Source organism: Apodemus sylvaticus, chromosome 6 (assembly GCF_947179515.1).
Source record: "Apodemus sylvaticus chromosome 6, mApoSyl1.1, whole genome shotgun sequence".
In the NCBI taxonomy this organism is placed as follows: Eukaryota; Metazoa; Chordata; class Mammalia; order Rodentia; family Muridae; genus Apodemus; species Apodemus sylvaticus.
Window position 1 is genome coordinate 128,874,858 of NC_067477.1, and position 13,642 is coordinate 128,888,499.

General features: G+C 42.9%; 1 protein-coding gene across 6 annotated transcripts in view; it reads right to left on the reverse strand.

The window, feature by feature from the left end:
* Positions 1–1,865: 1,865 nt before the first annotated feature.
* Thumpd2 (THUMP domain containing 2) overlaps positions 1,866–13,642 on the reverse strand; it is a 39,286-nt gene continuing 27,509 nt past the window's right edge. For 5 of the 6 annotated variants that reach the window (XM_052186464.1, XM_052186463.1, XM_052186465.1 and 2 more), the window contains 4 exons: positions 13,514–13,585; positions 12,621–12,735; positions 6,867–6,975; positions 1,866–2,487 (listed from right to left, as the gene is read on the reverse strand). In XM_052186464.1, coding sequence (XP_052042424.1) covers positions 2,088–2,487; positions 6,867–6,975; positions 12,621–12,735; positions 13,514–13,585 — 696 coding nt within the window. In that variant the 3' untranslated portion in view covers positions 1,866–2,087. Of the gene's footprint in view, positions 2,488–6,866; positions 6,976–12,620; positions 12,736–13,513; positions 13,586–13,642 lie in introns of those variants that run through there. The other variant, XM_052186468.1, reaches the window with a different exon arrangement.

Here is a 13,642-nt window from a genome sequence, read left to right on the forward strand (position 1 = left end):
TAAAATAGGGAGCTAAAAATATGTACATCTAAGCAGGCAAGGTGAATGGTGGTCCCGTCGACTCTGACCCAATATCTGGACCTGTAAAGTGGTCTGACATGTTGTTGGATGTGTAAAGTCTGGGTGACAAGTTCTTCCTCTGGCTGGGACTTTTCCTTCTCCCAGCAGAGTCCTGGGGGAAATTCCCATTTCTTTTGAGGTTTCAATAGTCTGACAGTTAGACTGAGAGTCACAGGTGTCTCTTTAGAGTGTCTCATTTGTCCTGGAACCTCATTCTGTTTTCCTATCTTCACAGCTATCACAACTGATTTAAATCAGTTAACCTAGTGAATAAATGATGCTGGCTGTTTCTTATGCATTCTGCCTCCCCTGGATGTTTAAATTCAACTAGGGTTGGGGTAATGAGCGTGCTTCAGGCTTAGCATGGTAGTTTGATGGGATTTAGAATTACATGAAACAAACCTCTGGGAATGTCTAGGAGGGGGCTGATAGAGACTGGCACCATTTCATGGGCCAGGGTCCTGGATGGAATGAAAGGAAAACACAAGGTGTGGTGGTTTGTATATGCTTGGCCCAGGGAGTGATACTATTAGAAGGTGTGGAGTAGGTCTGTCACTGGGTGTGGCCTTTAAGACCCTCATCCTAGCTGCCTGGATGCAACAGCCTTCAGATGAAGATACAGAACTCTTAACTCCTTCTGTACCATGCCTGCCTGGATGCTGCCATGTTCTCACCCTGATGATAATGGACGGAACCTCTGAACCTATAAGCCAGCTCCAATTAAATGTCCTTATAAAAGTTGCCTTGGTCATGGTGTCTGTACACAGCAGTAAAACCATAACTAAGACACAAGATGAACATCAGGATCATTGCTTTCTGCTTCCTGACTGTGGCTATAATGGGACCAACTGCTTCATGATTTTGTCACCATGCCCTCTGTCTCTCACGTTGGATGGTAACATCAAACAGCATGCCCAAAGATACTTGTTTTTGTGCTGCCTTAACCAGGTATTGTGTCAGAGCAGAAACAACTATTTATACAAGTGCCTTGGCATCAGTAGGTAGTACTCGTTATATAGAATTGTGAGGCAGTTCAGGGTCAAAGGGTCACTTACCACTGAAGTCCCATGAGTCCCCGTTCTGATCAGAGGACTTCAGTGGCACTTGGAATTCCAGGGATGGCACTGTCATCCAGCTATGGACATAGAGGTATAGATACTCCCCTTGCTTGGTGAGCAGTTATTTTTATTGGTTGTAACTCTTCTCTGTGGAAGGCTAGAAGGTCTCTTCCCTCCGATATGTCTATCCTTTCATCTGAAAGGTTGTCTTGGCATAGTCTAGAGTGATCCTTGGCATCTCCTGATCTGCCTTAAGCCAGTTTTTCTCAGCTTGGCACTGGTGGTATTTTGCTGTGAGGGGCTGCTCTATACATTTCAGGATGCTTAATAGTTCCTTGTCCTTATTCAGTAGACTCCAGTTTTCTCATAAGGAAGCAGCTAAAATCTGAAGAGATTACCATACATCTTCTACAGACAAAGTTGCCCCTGGCTGAGACCTCCTGGGCTACCCCACAGAGCTGGTGTTCTTCTGGTTCTTTGTGAAGCCTGTGGCAGTTGGTAAGCACAGGAGTCATAGATTGCTTCACCACCAAGACCTACCAGAAACTTTCTACACTGTTCTCTATAGCCTGTCTTTTACCCAGCGAGGCTACACAACCAACAACACACTCACATTTCTGGGGGCTTTTTGCTTGAAATCACTCTGACTGTCTAGCTCCATATTAACATCCTAGTTGTTAACAAGCCACACCTAACAGTGTCAGTCCCTATGGGGCAAGCATTTACATACATGAGTCTATAGGCAAATTATAGGTTAAAAAAATCAAGTTTAATATATAAAAAAAGTTACATATAAAGGTTTCCTCATTTCTAAAAGTTAGATTTTTGGAAAGAAGTAGTTTTTACATCAATTCTTTTCAAAATCTTTGTCAAGATCTGAATACTGGAGAATACAAAGCAGGAAGCCTTATTTGGCATGAGTGTTCTTGGCCATCCACCTATAGAGGCTGTGTTCCTGGAGCTATGCGGCTATAAGGAACCCCGGCGACAAGGGGATTCTTGCATGGTGGCCACCTCGGGATGTGCACCAGGCTCATGGCATCCAGCTGGGGACAGTCTCGAAGCGTGTGCCCTCTTATACTTACATATGAATGCATCTGTTTTTCCAAGGCTAACTTTGAAGGACTCCACTGGTACCAGTGAGCCACAGGGCAGCACCCTGTCCAGACACTGCAAACTACTTGCTTTTTGTGAAGGTGATGTTGTGTCTGGTGTACCAGTTCTGTCAGGATTCAAAAGCATCTTCATCTCAGGGTCAGCGACAAGGCCCTGGGGAGTCAGGGGGATACTGCCGCCTCCACAGTCTGTAAGATGCTGGTGGTGATCTTCACTGAGCAGCAAGACCATGGCTCCACCAACACGCAGCACTCTGTGGCAAAAAAAAAAAAATCCAAACAAATGGTAATTGGGATGAGTGTTTCTATGTTTCTAGACAACAAACCATTCCGATTTATTTAAAATAGTTGTTAATCTGAAATTTAATTTCATCTATTTAAATACAAGAGTTTTGATAATTAGGTAGCATCTTCCATAATGCATATTCATTATAGTAATTATGGAATCTCTAGTACAAATCTGCTTTAATTATCTATTTTTGCTCTACTTAGAAGGCAAGCTTCAAAGTAATTTGTAGTCACATTCTAATAAATGATTGTATAACAGAGAAGGCAAGTGTCAGAGTCCTATGGACTCAGTATATTTAAGGTAGGAAATGCTGGCAGCAGAAGTCACCAGGGAGAAGTTGGGACATGGACAAGGGACGGTTGAGGGATGATCCCAGGAAGGGCGGATCAGGAAACATCAGCTTTTGAGAATTTATTTACCTAGTCATTCAAGTGCTGTCAGTGATACATCTGTGGGAACAGTGACAGCTCGTGAGTGACCAAAGGCTCACAGCAGTGAAGGGAGGCAAGGGGCAGTGAGGGTGTGGTAGAAGCTGCAAGATGCACACTAGAGGCTCCAAAACCAGGCTCAGGAGTGAGCCAGCCCAGTGACAGGAAGCAGGGGGTGGATGCAACAGGAGCAGGTACTGAGGTGGGCTTCTCACTCTGTAGGCCTAAGGCATAGCCAGGACGACTCTCCCTCTCCAGCCGGGTATCCTGTCCCCTTGCTCCACAACAGCAACCTGACTGGGAACACTGCTGGCACCATCCCACTCTGACAGGCAGGACCTCACCTCTCCTGCCCACTGCTGTGTCCTCAGGATCTAGGTCAGGACACAGCCACTCACACATCTCTGAGAGCATCTTCACCAAGGGTGATGGAACCTCTTAGGAAGATCAGGGAGGTAAAGTGGCTGAAGACAGGGGAGGGGAGTGGGAAGAGTATGGTTCTTGAGGAAGAGACTGGGAGAAGGAGGCTGGCCGGAGGAGAAAAGCCACTTCTACACAGAACAGCAGGCAGGAGGAGGTCAGCTATACGCCAGAGACGGAAATACGAAAACTACAAATAGCTCCGAACACAGCAAAGAAAATGGAAGTGAAGTGGAAACACGGTCTTTTGACTCATTTCATTATCCAGGATGAAAAGACTGGTGCTTAGGATGGGAACACTGGGAAGACGAGCATTTTTGAAGACGGAAACTGCTACAATATTTTTGGGACAGTGGTTAGTCATATTTTATCAACAATACAGAATATCTTCAATCCTGTAATATTATCTCTGTGAAACTATCTCAAGACTACATAATTGCAGTAGCAGCAGAGTAACAGTGCTCACAATGACGGTGGCTAATCTTGACTGTCTGTTTACCATCGCCCTCTTCTAGCACATGCGCAAGGCAAGATGCTTCACATGACGCTTATCAGCTTATTTACTGTAATTTTTTCAAATAATGGAGAAAGGAGAAAAGAAGAGCCATCCCTGATGAGTGCTCTTCTAGACCCCTCTCCATGTGCACAGGATTTCTTACAACAGGGCTATCAGCTCAAAATGCATGCCTTGCGCAGCAGCAGTATTTCAGTTCTTGATGTTGATGATAATATCTTTAAAATATCCTGTTGTTAAAAGGGTGAGAAAACTCTGTTTGCCAAACCATAAAGGATTTCTCTTCTGCATGTAACCCTGCAAGACCAGGGGTAGATGATTCAATAAAGCTGCCACTGGATCATGGAGCGCCTTAGGTCTTTGCCATCTAATGCACCGACTGCCGACTTCTGCCTCAGGAAGTTTGGTGGACTCCCTGGTCCTTGAGTAGCTTTGCTGCTTCCTCACTCGCTGAATATTAGCATGTATAAAAACATGGCCCCTTTAAGAACTCTTTCACAGCTTCCAAACTTTACTAGAAACTTTTTCCCTGAAACCATTCCAGCTTCTTCAGCATGTGGACCATTCTCCTTCCATCAAGGTGACCAACGTCCATCTCAGATTTTGCTATAGAAGAAAGCCCAAATGCTCCATCAAGTTCCTAACTGTGCTCTGCGTTGACAAGACAATCCAGTGAGCTGCATGGCGGCTCTTGCTATCACAGCGATCATTTGTCTGACACTCTGAGTCTGATCCATCCTCCTTCTTGGGAATCCCATTCTGTATGACACAGAGACCCATTGGTTTCCACAGTCATTATGAATAAGGTTACTGAATACTTCTTTTTCTTAATTTTAGTAACACAAGTATCTTTTGATTTCTAGATATCTAGATCCAATAAACACCATTGAATTATTAAGAGAAAAGCTTATGTATTTAACTATGAGTATATATATCCTCACAAACCTTCCGAGAAGTGGCTTATGCTGGAAGTCTAGGTAAGAGCTAAGAAGTGGAGTGCTGTCTAGTGTTCAGAACTGTTCTGAAAGCGTTAGATCCATGGGACCCTCTGAAGAATACCTGAAGGTATATATTATTATAGAAAAATTAGCTATGAAACGGCCAGTCTGCTTATAAAGAATTATAGAGTCCTGGCCAAACCTGGAACAAGCTGTCTGGCTTCCAAGGCTGTGTTCTCAGTCACTATGCTGTTGTCCGTATGAATGTTAAACTACATAAGTCAAAAGTCAGACAGGTAGCAAGGAAGCTGGGACAAAGGAGAAAGTCCGCCCCCAATAAGTCAAATGCATAGACTTTAAACTGGACCTACTGAGACTTAATCATGCAGGAAACTTGAATATTCATCTTCCTGACTGTGGTAAATGTTTAAATTCCATGACAGTAGACAGGCAGGCAGGCAGGCAGACCCATCACTGTCTCATATCTACAAAAACTTCCAGCTGCTACAGGTACTGTCTGCAACCCTAACTCCCATGATATGTAGTCATTATCTCTCTGCAAAGTTCCAGTTTAAATGTGTGTCATGGCTTACACTTTTCATTATCTCTCCATGAACTGGTTAATAGGTAGTGAGCAACTCAGCCACAGTCACAGGCTGTCCTTAGGAGCTAGGCTGTACAACAGGATCACAACCGGCAGCTTTTAAGGATCATACCCAGGCCCAACCCTAGACCAATTAAGTTAGAGATGTAGAGAGAGGTGGGAAAAGGCCATAGTGTTTTAAACATGCTCATGCAATGACTTTAACATGAAGTCACGGTTGTGAAATCTGTTGAAGGAGAATTAATATCAGATCTGGGATGACTAAGGGTGCCTAAACCACTAGTGCTGCTTTGAGCAGCACAGAGCCAGGGACCCAGGCAGCAGGGGATGGCTTTAAAATGTATTTATTTCAGTTATTTATTTTTGCATGTCTGCATGCCACAGCACACACTCATGTCCAGAGCCAGTTCTTGCTCTGTACCGACAGGAGAGCTGGGATTGTAGACGGAGCTATGGCTTACCACCCGTCCATCACACGAGGACCTAAGGCCAAATCCCTAGCACTCCCGTAGCACTGCCTTCGATCCAGCATGGGGCATGGTGAGACAGAAAGATCTCTGGGGCTTGCTGGTCACAGTCTAGTCAAATCTGTGAGCTCCAGTCATGCTCAGAGAACTTGTCTTAAAAACTGAGTGGTGAGTAAGACAGAAAGACACCCAACAGAGACTTCTGGCCTCCACTTATGTGCACCACATGAACACACATGTACAACACAAATGAGAAACATGATGCGCCCAGTTGTCTCTGACAAGATGCAGTGAGACAGCTAAGAGGTGGGTGAGACCTTGAGTCAGGCTTTGACTCCCTCGACACTGAATTCTCTCTCTCACACTGGTGACACATTACTCCCAAAGAAGGAAGGGTAGTGGCACTCAGTTCCTGGCCCAGCTGATGTAATTTCTCACTGATCAATCCCTTATTGTTGTTTACTCGTTCCTATATCAATACAGATGGCTGGAAAATGTTTATCAAGGCCTCACTGAGCCTCTTGAAACAATACTTCCATTAAACTATATCCAGAGGTCAGCACTGGGAAGTGTGGCATGAACAGTGTCTGCATTGTCACCGCACACCAGCGAGGTGCCACCCTGTCACTCTGGTCTGTGGTTCCACAGGCACAGGTTCATCTTCCTGGGATGCTTCTTGTCTGTAAAGTGTGGGGTCTGACGTGGAGGATGCAGGTTTTTGTGAAGATTAGAAACAAATACCTAAATTATCCACTCTGGTGATGAAAACAATAGTTGCTTTTCTTTCCTCAATAAAATTAATGGTATAAGAAGATGCAGAAAACACATTTCAGTTATAAACTTCTAAGTTTTGGAAAAATAATAGTAACAACTTTGGGAAATTATTCCACTGCAAACAGTCTTAAGGGCAATGATACATTTTGACTAAACGGCCTATAGCTAGAATATTATGGAAATAAATTCAATAGCTTACCTTTCCATTTCTTGTAGAATGCTTTTGATATCTTTTCCTAACTTGAATTTTTTTCCAAATGGAATGTCAGAAATAATAACATCCACACTTTGTGATGGCAGCGGTAAGTCTGGAATGCAGAGACCAGAGATTCCTGTTATGGCAAGGTCAGGGTGTGTCACCTCAGCCCGACACTCACCACGAGGAGGAAAGGCTGCCCAGAGGCTGTCCTACCCATAAACAGTCACCAAACTCCAACACTATTGTGGATGCCAAGAAATGCTTGCTGAAGCTGTCTCCTGAGAGGCTCTGCCAGGGCCTTACAAATACAGAAGTGGATGCTCACAGCCAACCATTGCACTGGGCATGGGGTCCCCAATGGAGAAGTTAGAGAAAGGACTAAAGGAGCTGAAGGGGTTTGCAACCCAAGAACAACAATATCAACCAACCAGACCCCTCCAGAGCTTCCAGGGACTAAGCCATCAACCACGGGGTACACATGGCTCCAGCTGCATTTGTAGCAGAGGATTGTCTTGTCAGGCATCCATGGGAGGAGAGGTCCTTGGTCCTATGAAGGCTTGATAGATGCCCCAGTGTGAGGGAATTGAGGGCAGGGAGGTGGGAGTGGAGGAACACCCTCACAGAAGTGGGTGGAGGATGGAACAGGAGTTTTCTGGGGGTGGACTAGGAAAGGGGATAACGTTTGAAATGTAAATAAAGAATATATGCAATAAAAACAACAACAACAACAAAACATATCCAACAAAATTCAGAGTGTCTATACTGTTTCTATGAGAAGACAAGACTTTGAAAACTGAAGAGTCAAGATAAAAAATCAACAGCATTATTTTGTAATCCTCCCTGGTCTGTCAGAGTAAATAGTCAGGAGCAAATGCAGAAGACAAGAATCTCTTAACAATTTCCTTTTTATTTCTGTCAAAGGTCTTTAAGGGCTTAGGCAGCCATTCCCTGTAAACAGGTCTCTCTCCTACTCCTGCAGCAGCAGTTCTTACCAGTCCACAGCATCCAGTTCTCACCAGCCCACAGCATCAGTTTTCACCAGCCCACAGCATCAGTTCTCACCAGCCCATAGCATCCAGTTCTCACCAGCCTCAAAGCATCCAGTTCTCACCAACCCAGAGCATCAGTTCTCACCAGCCCACAGCATCCAGTTCTTACCAGCTCCACAACATCCAGTTCTCACCAACCCACAGCATCCAGTTCTCACCAGCCCACAACATCCAGTTCTTACCAGCCCCACAGCATCCAGTTCTCACCAGCCCCACAGCATCCAGTTCTCACCAGCCCCACAGCATCCAGTTCTCACCACTCCACAGCATAAGTTCTCACCAGCCTCACAACATCAGTTCTCACCACCCCATAGCATCAGTTCTCACCAGCCTCATAACATCAGTTCTCAACACCCCACAGCATCAGTTCTCACCAGCCTCACAGCATCAACAGTTCTCACCACTCCCAGAACATCCAGTTCTCTCCATCCCCACAGCTCCCAGCAGCTCACAGCATCAGCATCTACAAGAAGCACCACTGACTGCATGGAGTTCATGTAGGGGTGTCTGCAAGACAGGCTGTGAGTCAGGGATTTGATGCAGAGACTCCTGAGACATTAAGAGCCCAACTTAAGACTGAGTACACAGTCAAACCTTGTAAATTAGCAAGTTCTCTGAACTGCCTGTGGAACACTCACATTCTAGCTGAAGTTAGTTCTGTATTCACACAGACTCAGTCCTCATGTCCAGTCATCTTGCCTGGACTCTTTCTGTTCTTCAGGAGATTCACCTCTTCTACATCTGCATTTTATTAATTAAGTTAATTAACTAAGAAGAGCTGCTGTTGGATCTTCTATGCTTACTCTTTTTTTGTTCACTTTAGTTAAGCATAGGGAGGCACAAATAATGTCAACAAATTCTTAATCCACAAGTTCACAGTTAGTCTTTATTGATTTTTGTTTTTAATTTATTTTGATGTGTATGAATGTTCTTGAATGTTCTATCTATCTATCTATCTATCCATCCATCCATCCATCCATCCATCCATCCATCCATCCAGAGTTTCTCCTGGATGTCCTTGAGCTCAGAGATCTGCCTACCTCTGTTCCCGAGTGCTGAGATTAAAAGCAGTCCTGTGTGTATTATGTGTACTACATGGTTGCAGTGACCTTGGAAGCCAGAAAAGGATGTCAGATTCTGAAACTGGAGTGACATATACTTGTGAGTTGCCATGTGGATGCTAGAACTCAAATCCAAGAAGAGCAGCCAGTGCTTTAACCACGGAGCCATCTCTACAGCCCCTATAAGTAGTCTTAAACATGTAAAATAACTAGTTAGGCAACTGGGTTGGGATACTATTTAATTTATAGTTTAGTAAGGAATATTGTTGGGACAGAAGATGCTAGAGTATATACTTTGGAAATATCTATTATACTACATAATGTTGAACCTAAGGATAACACACACTTTTGCACACTAAAGTTTTAATCAAACTTTAAAATCTTATTAGCATGACAATATTTGTAGGACACGCTCATCTACCAACAAGCTTCCTATACACATATGTTTCAGATATCACTGGCTTAAAGCTGATTTTCATAAAACTGCCTGTGAGCTTCGAAGTTTTACTTTCATATTTAATAAACTTCTTGGGCGACATTTGTAGTTGAGAACATATTTTGTCTAGAGCTGTTTAAGTAACAGTGGATCTCAGAGCAAATTCCAGCGAATGGAGGTCGCTCTCAGCTCTACCTCACACAGAAAATGGGAGCATTTTAGGCCTTCACGGACCTTACACTCAGAGACTTCAACAAACACACAATTCAAATAAATTGTCTCTGCTGTTTTTATTTTACCAAGTGATGAACAAAAATAGGACTGCAGTTTCATTCTACTCTATTCTAGAATATGCTCATGTCCAGTTACAAGGAAGAAAACAAAGACAGCCACCAGAAGGCTCTTGCGACAAGACATCAGGGATAGTTACAGAATTTCACCTTGTGTGTTATTAAGCTCGGTAATCTGTTCATTCTTTCCCATTGCTAACTTTATTTTTAATAACAAATCACTAAACAAACAAACAAACAAAAACCAAAAAAGAAGAAAAGAAAACCACAAGCACAGGAACACTTGCAATTAATTGAAGACTGAACAACATTAATTTAGAAAATCTGCGATTCTGTGTTGATGAAAAGCCATGCTTCACACAGAGAGTGAAATGCATTTTCTTCAGCTGCATGTGACAAACTCCTGGCTTTGATCCACAGATATCATTTAAATAACTTCTAAGCTTTGAAGTCAACGCTAGGTGTTTCTATAAGCAGACCTGTCTCTGTCTAGAGAATACAGACTTGGTACTTACCTTTCCATTAAAAACGCACTCTAATGAACTTATTGGCACCAAGAGCTCATTACAACATAGAAATGCTACCAAACAACACAATGGCGGCATGCAAATTCTTCTGAGGTGACTTCTTATCTATTTTCTCTGTACTTCATGAACACCTAGCCTATGACATCCACATTTGCCAGCAACTCCCCAAAGGTAGCCAGCCAGGCCAACAGGAAAGGAGAGGTGCTAGAGGAAAACACGCTAGCATAAAGGAAGAAAACCACATGGCCTTAGAAACAGCTTATCATCATACTCCTCAACAAGGGTGGCAATAAATGACACAAAATCTCGTGAGAAGAATCTTGTTATAAAGCCTGTTGCCGAAACGATGAGAGACCAGCTGTCGCCTGCCTCACTGGAAGCAACATAAACATTCTCCTTACTTAGTTATGTTTTAATTACATCACAAATTTTTTTTTTTTGCTCAAGACTGTATGTTACATGTTCTAGATATGTTAAAAATGTGTGTATGTGAACAGATGACAACGCCTCAGTGCGGATGAGCTCTTACTTTCCAGGATAACTGGCAGCCCACAGCCATTGGAGGCCACATTTTCACAACGACTAAAACTCAGGAAGAAATCTGAAGACTTTCTTCATGTTAACTGATCACCTGTGATTGTATTAGGAGAGGGTTACAAAGCAAAGGAGTGCTAGCAAGAAGCAGAGATAACAAAACCAACACAGTACAATAAAGCGGGGCAGTAAGATGGCCCAGTGGGTAAAGGCTCTTGCTGCCAAGCCTGACGACACAGCTCACTCCCTGGACTCCGCACAGAGAGGCCTGACTCCTAGAACTTGTCCTTTGACCTCACACATCAAATAAATAAATATAATACAGCACAATAGAGAGAATGAGGTCATTGTTTTATATAAATGTAAATTACTGTATTTAAGAATAGCAGAGGTACCTTTTCTTGTATTTGAAAGTGAAACTTCATAGGAAATATCTCAAAAATGAATTAACAGTAAAGGTGGAAATGTGGCAGAAGTCTGGGTGTGTGTGTGTGGGGGGGTGAGGATGGGGTGGTGCCTGGGAGGTGTGTGTTGGGGGGGAGTCTGTTTGCCCTCCCTCAGGTCTGCAGGGTACCCTGGAGAAAGCAAAGAGATTCAAAACCTCAGCTGAGACAACTTAGAAAGTAGTTCTCTTAAAGGTCTCAGGGAGAGCCTTCTTAAAGAATCAAAGTCACAACAACTTGATTTGGTCACCTTTGGAAATCTGTGTCTCAAGACTGAGTAAATGGTCACGGCTGAAAACAACCACGAGTGTGCAATCAGTCCGAGTCTTTCTGAGCATCTGCTTTACAACATTTCTATATCAGTGGTTCTCGACCTTCCAAATGCTGTGACCCTTGATCCAGTTCCTCATGTTGTGTTGACCCTTAACCATAAAATTATTTTTATTGTTTGCTACTATTATGAATTGTAATGTAAATATCTGATAACAGCATATCTGATAGGAGACCCCTGTGAAGGTGTTCTTTAAGGAGTCTCGACTTGAGAACCACTGCTACAGAGAAGCAATTCGAACATTTTCTCCTGGTACTCATTTCTGTTACTTTATCTCTCTAGAAGAAAAACTTTAAACATGCGCTATTCTTTTGGATTATAGGTTCAATATTTATTCATAGCCAAGAGCATAATACAGTTTCTGAAGCAGAATTAACTGAGCTGCTCTTGAGAGAGAAGAGAAAGAAAGAGAGAGAGAGAGAGAGAGAGAGAGAGAGAGAGAGAGAGAGAGCATGAAACTGAGGGAAAGCAAGTAGCCAAGGAGCTCAGTGAAACCCTGCTAAGGAAGGCAGCCCCCGGCCCCAGGGGACAGGGCTGTGCGAGGATGCGAGGACTCCTCAGTGCTGGGCCCCAGGGGATGGGGCTGTGAGGACTCTGTGTACTCCCTTCCCGTCCCTTCTGCCACTGCTGATTCCCTATCAGTGAAGAAGGAGTGATGGTTATATGCTTCCTCGTTTGCCCAGACCTCTCTGGGTTCTTAAAGATATTGTTTAGCACCCAAGGGTGGGTGACTAACTCCCTTCTCTATGTCCAATGTGAAGCAAAAGATTGGCTAATGCAGAGCATGTCCCACAGTTCAGGTGAAGAATTCAATAGTTCCTTCTCCCTCCAGTACTCTATGCTATGGTTGCATCATTCCATCCCAGGTCATGAGGGGACAGTGATTCGGTCACAGACATCTGCAGAAGACCTGCTCCAGCTTAATGATATGGAAACTAAAGATATATCGCTTCCCGATCAGGAGTAATGTGGAAAATTTCAAACAGCTATAGTAGTGAAAGTAAACACACACACACACACACACACACACACACACACACACACACACACAAACAGGCTCTCACTTTGTGTTTACCATCTCACCTGTAACAGAGCCTTTAAGTAACTCGATCCTATCTGCAAGGCCTGCGGCCTTCAGATTGTCACATGCACCAAGTAACTGTGTGTCGCTCACATCAGCACCCACGTAAAACACATCCTATGGAGAAAAGCCAATACTTTAGGTATAAGTAAACCCAATAAGTGTTTCAGTATTTAATAAAACCCACTTGCATTTTATTAAGGGCAAAAGTAAACATTCTTTTTTTTTTAATATTTTTATTTTCTATATTCTTTGTTTACATTCCAAATGATTTCCCCTTTCCTGGATCCCCCCTCCCCATATGTCCCATAAACCTTCTTCTCTCCATCCCTTCTCCAATCACCTCCCTCCTTTTTCTCTGTCCTTATATTCCCTTCCCATGTTAGATCGATCCTTTCCAGGATCAGGACCCTCTCCATACTTCTTCATGGGAGTCATTTGTTATGCAATTTGTGCCTTGGGTATTCAGAGCTTCTGGGCTAATTAATATCCACTTATCAGAGATTGCATTCCATGTGTATTCTTTTGTGATTGGGTTACCTCAAAAAGTAAACATTCTTAATTTCAAGTTAAAACAATCTTAAAGCATGTTTTTAAAAATATAGAATAGTAAATTTTAAAGTCTGTTAATATTTTACCTTTATAGTTGCCTAAAGAATCTGGACATTAGTATAATCTAGGTATAAATAATTATGATAATCCTGTCATATTTTCTTAAATTATTTATAGAATTTAATGAAATAATATAGACATTTAAGAACTCTTCAAAATCTATTATAATTAGTTATCAAGAACTCATATAATTACAGTAATCCAAAACCAGACTATCTGCTTATACAGACTGGTGACTATAATTATGGAAATAAACACATTTGACATAGACTTTGCAGCTTACTGGCCATTCTTCAGCAGCTTCCACGAGGATAGTCCCAAGGCCACACATTGGATCTAAAACCAGCGCTCCAGCCTAAACAGAAACACGAATTGGTATTACTATGGCTGCTGTAATAGGTCTACTATAAAA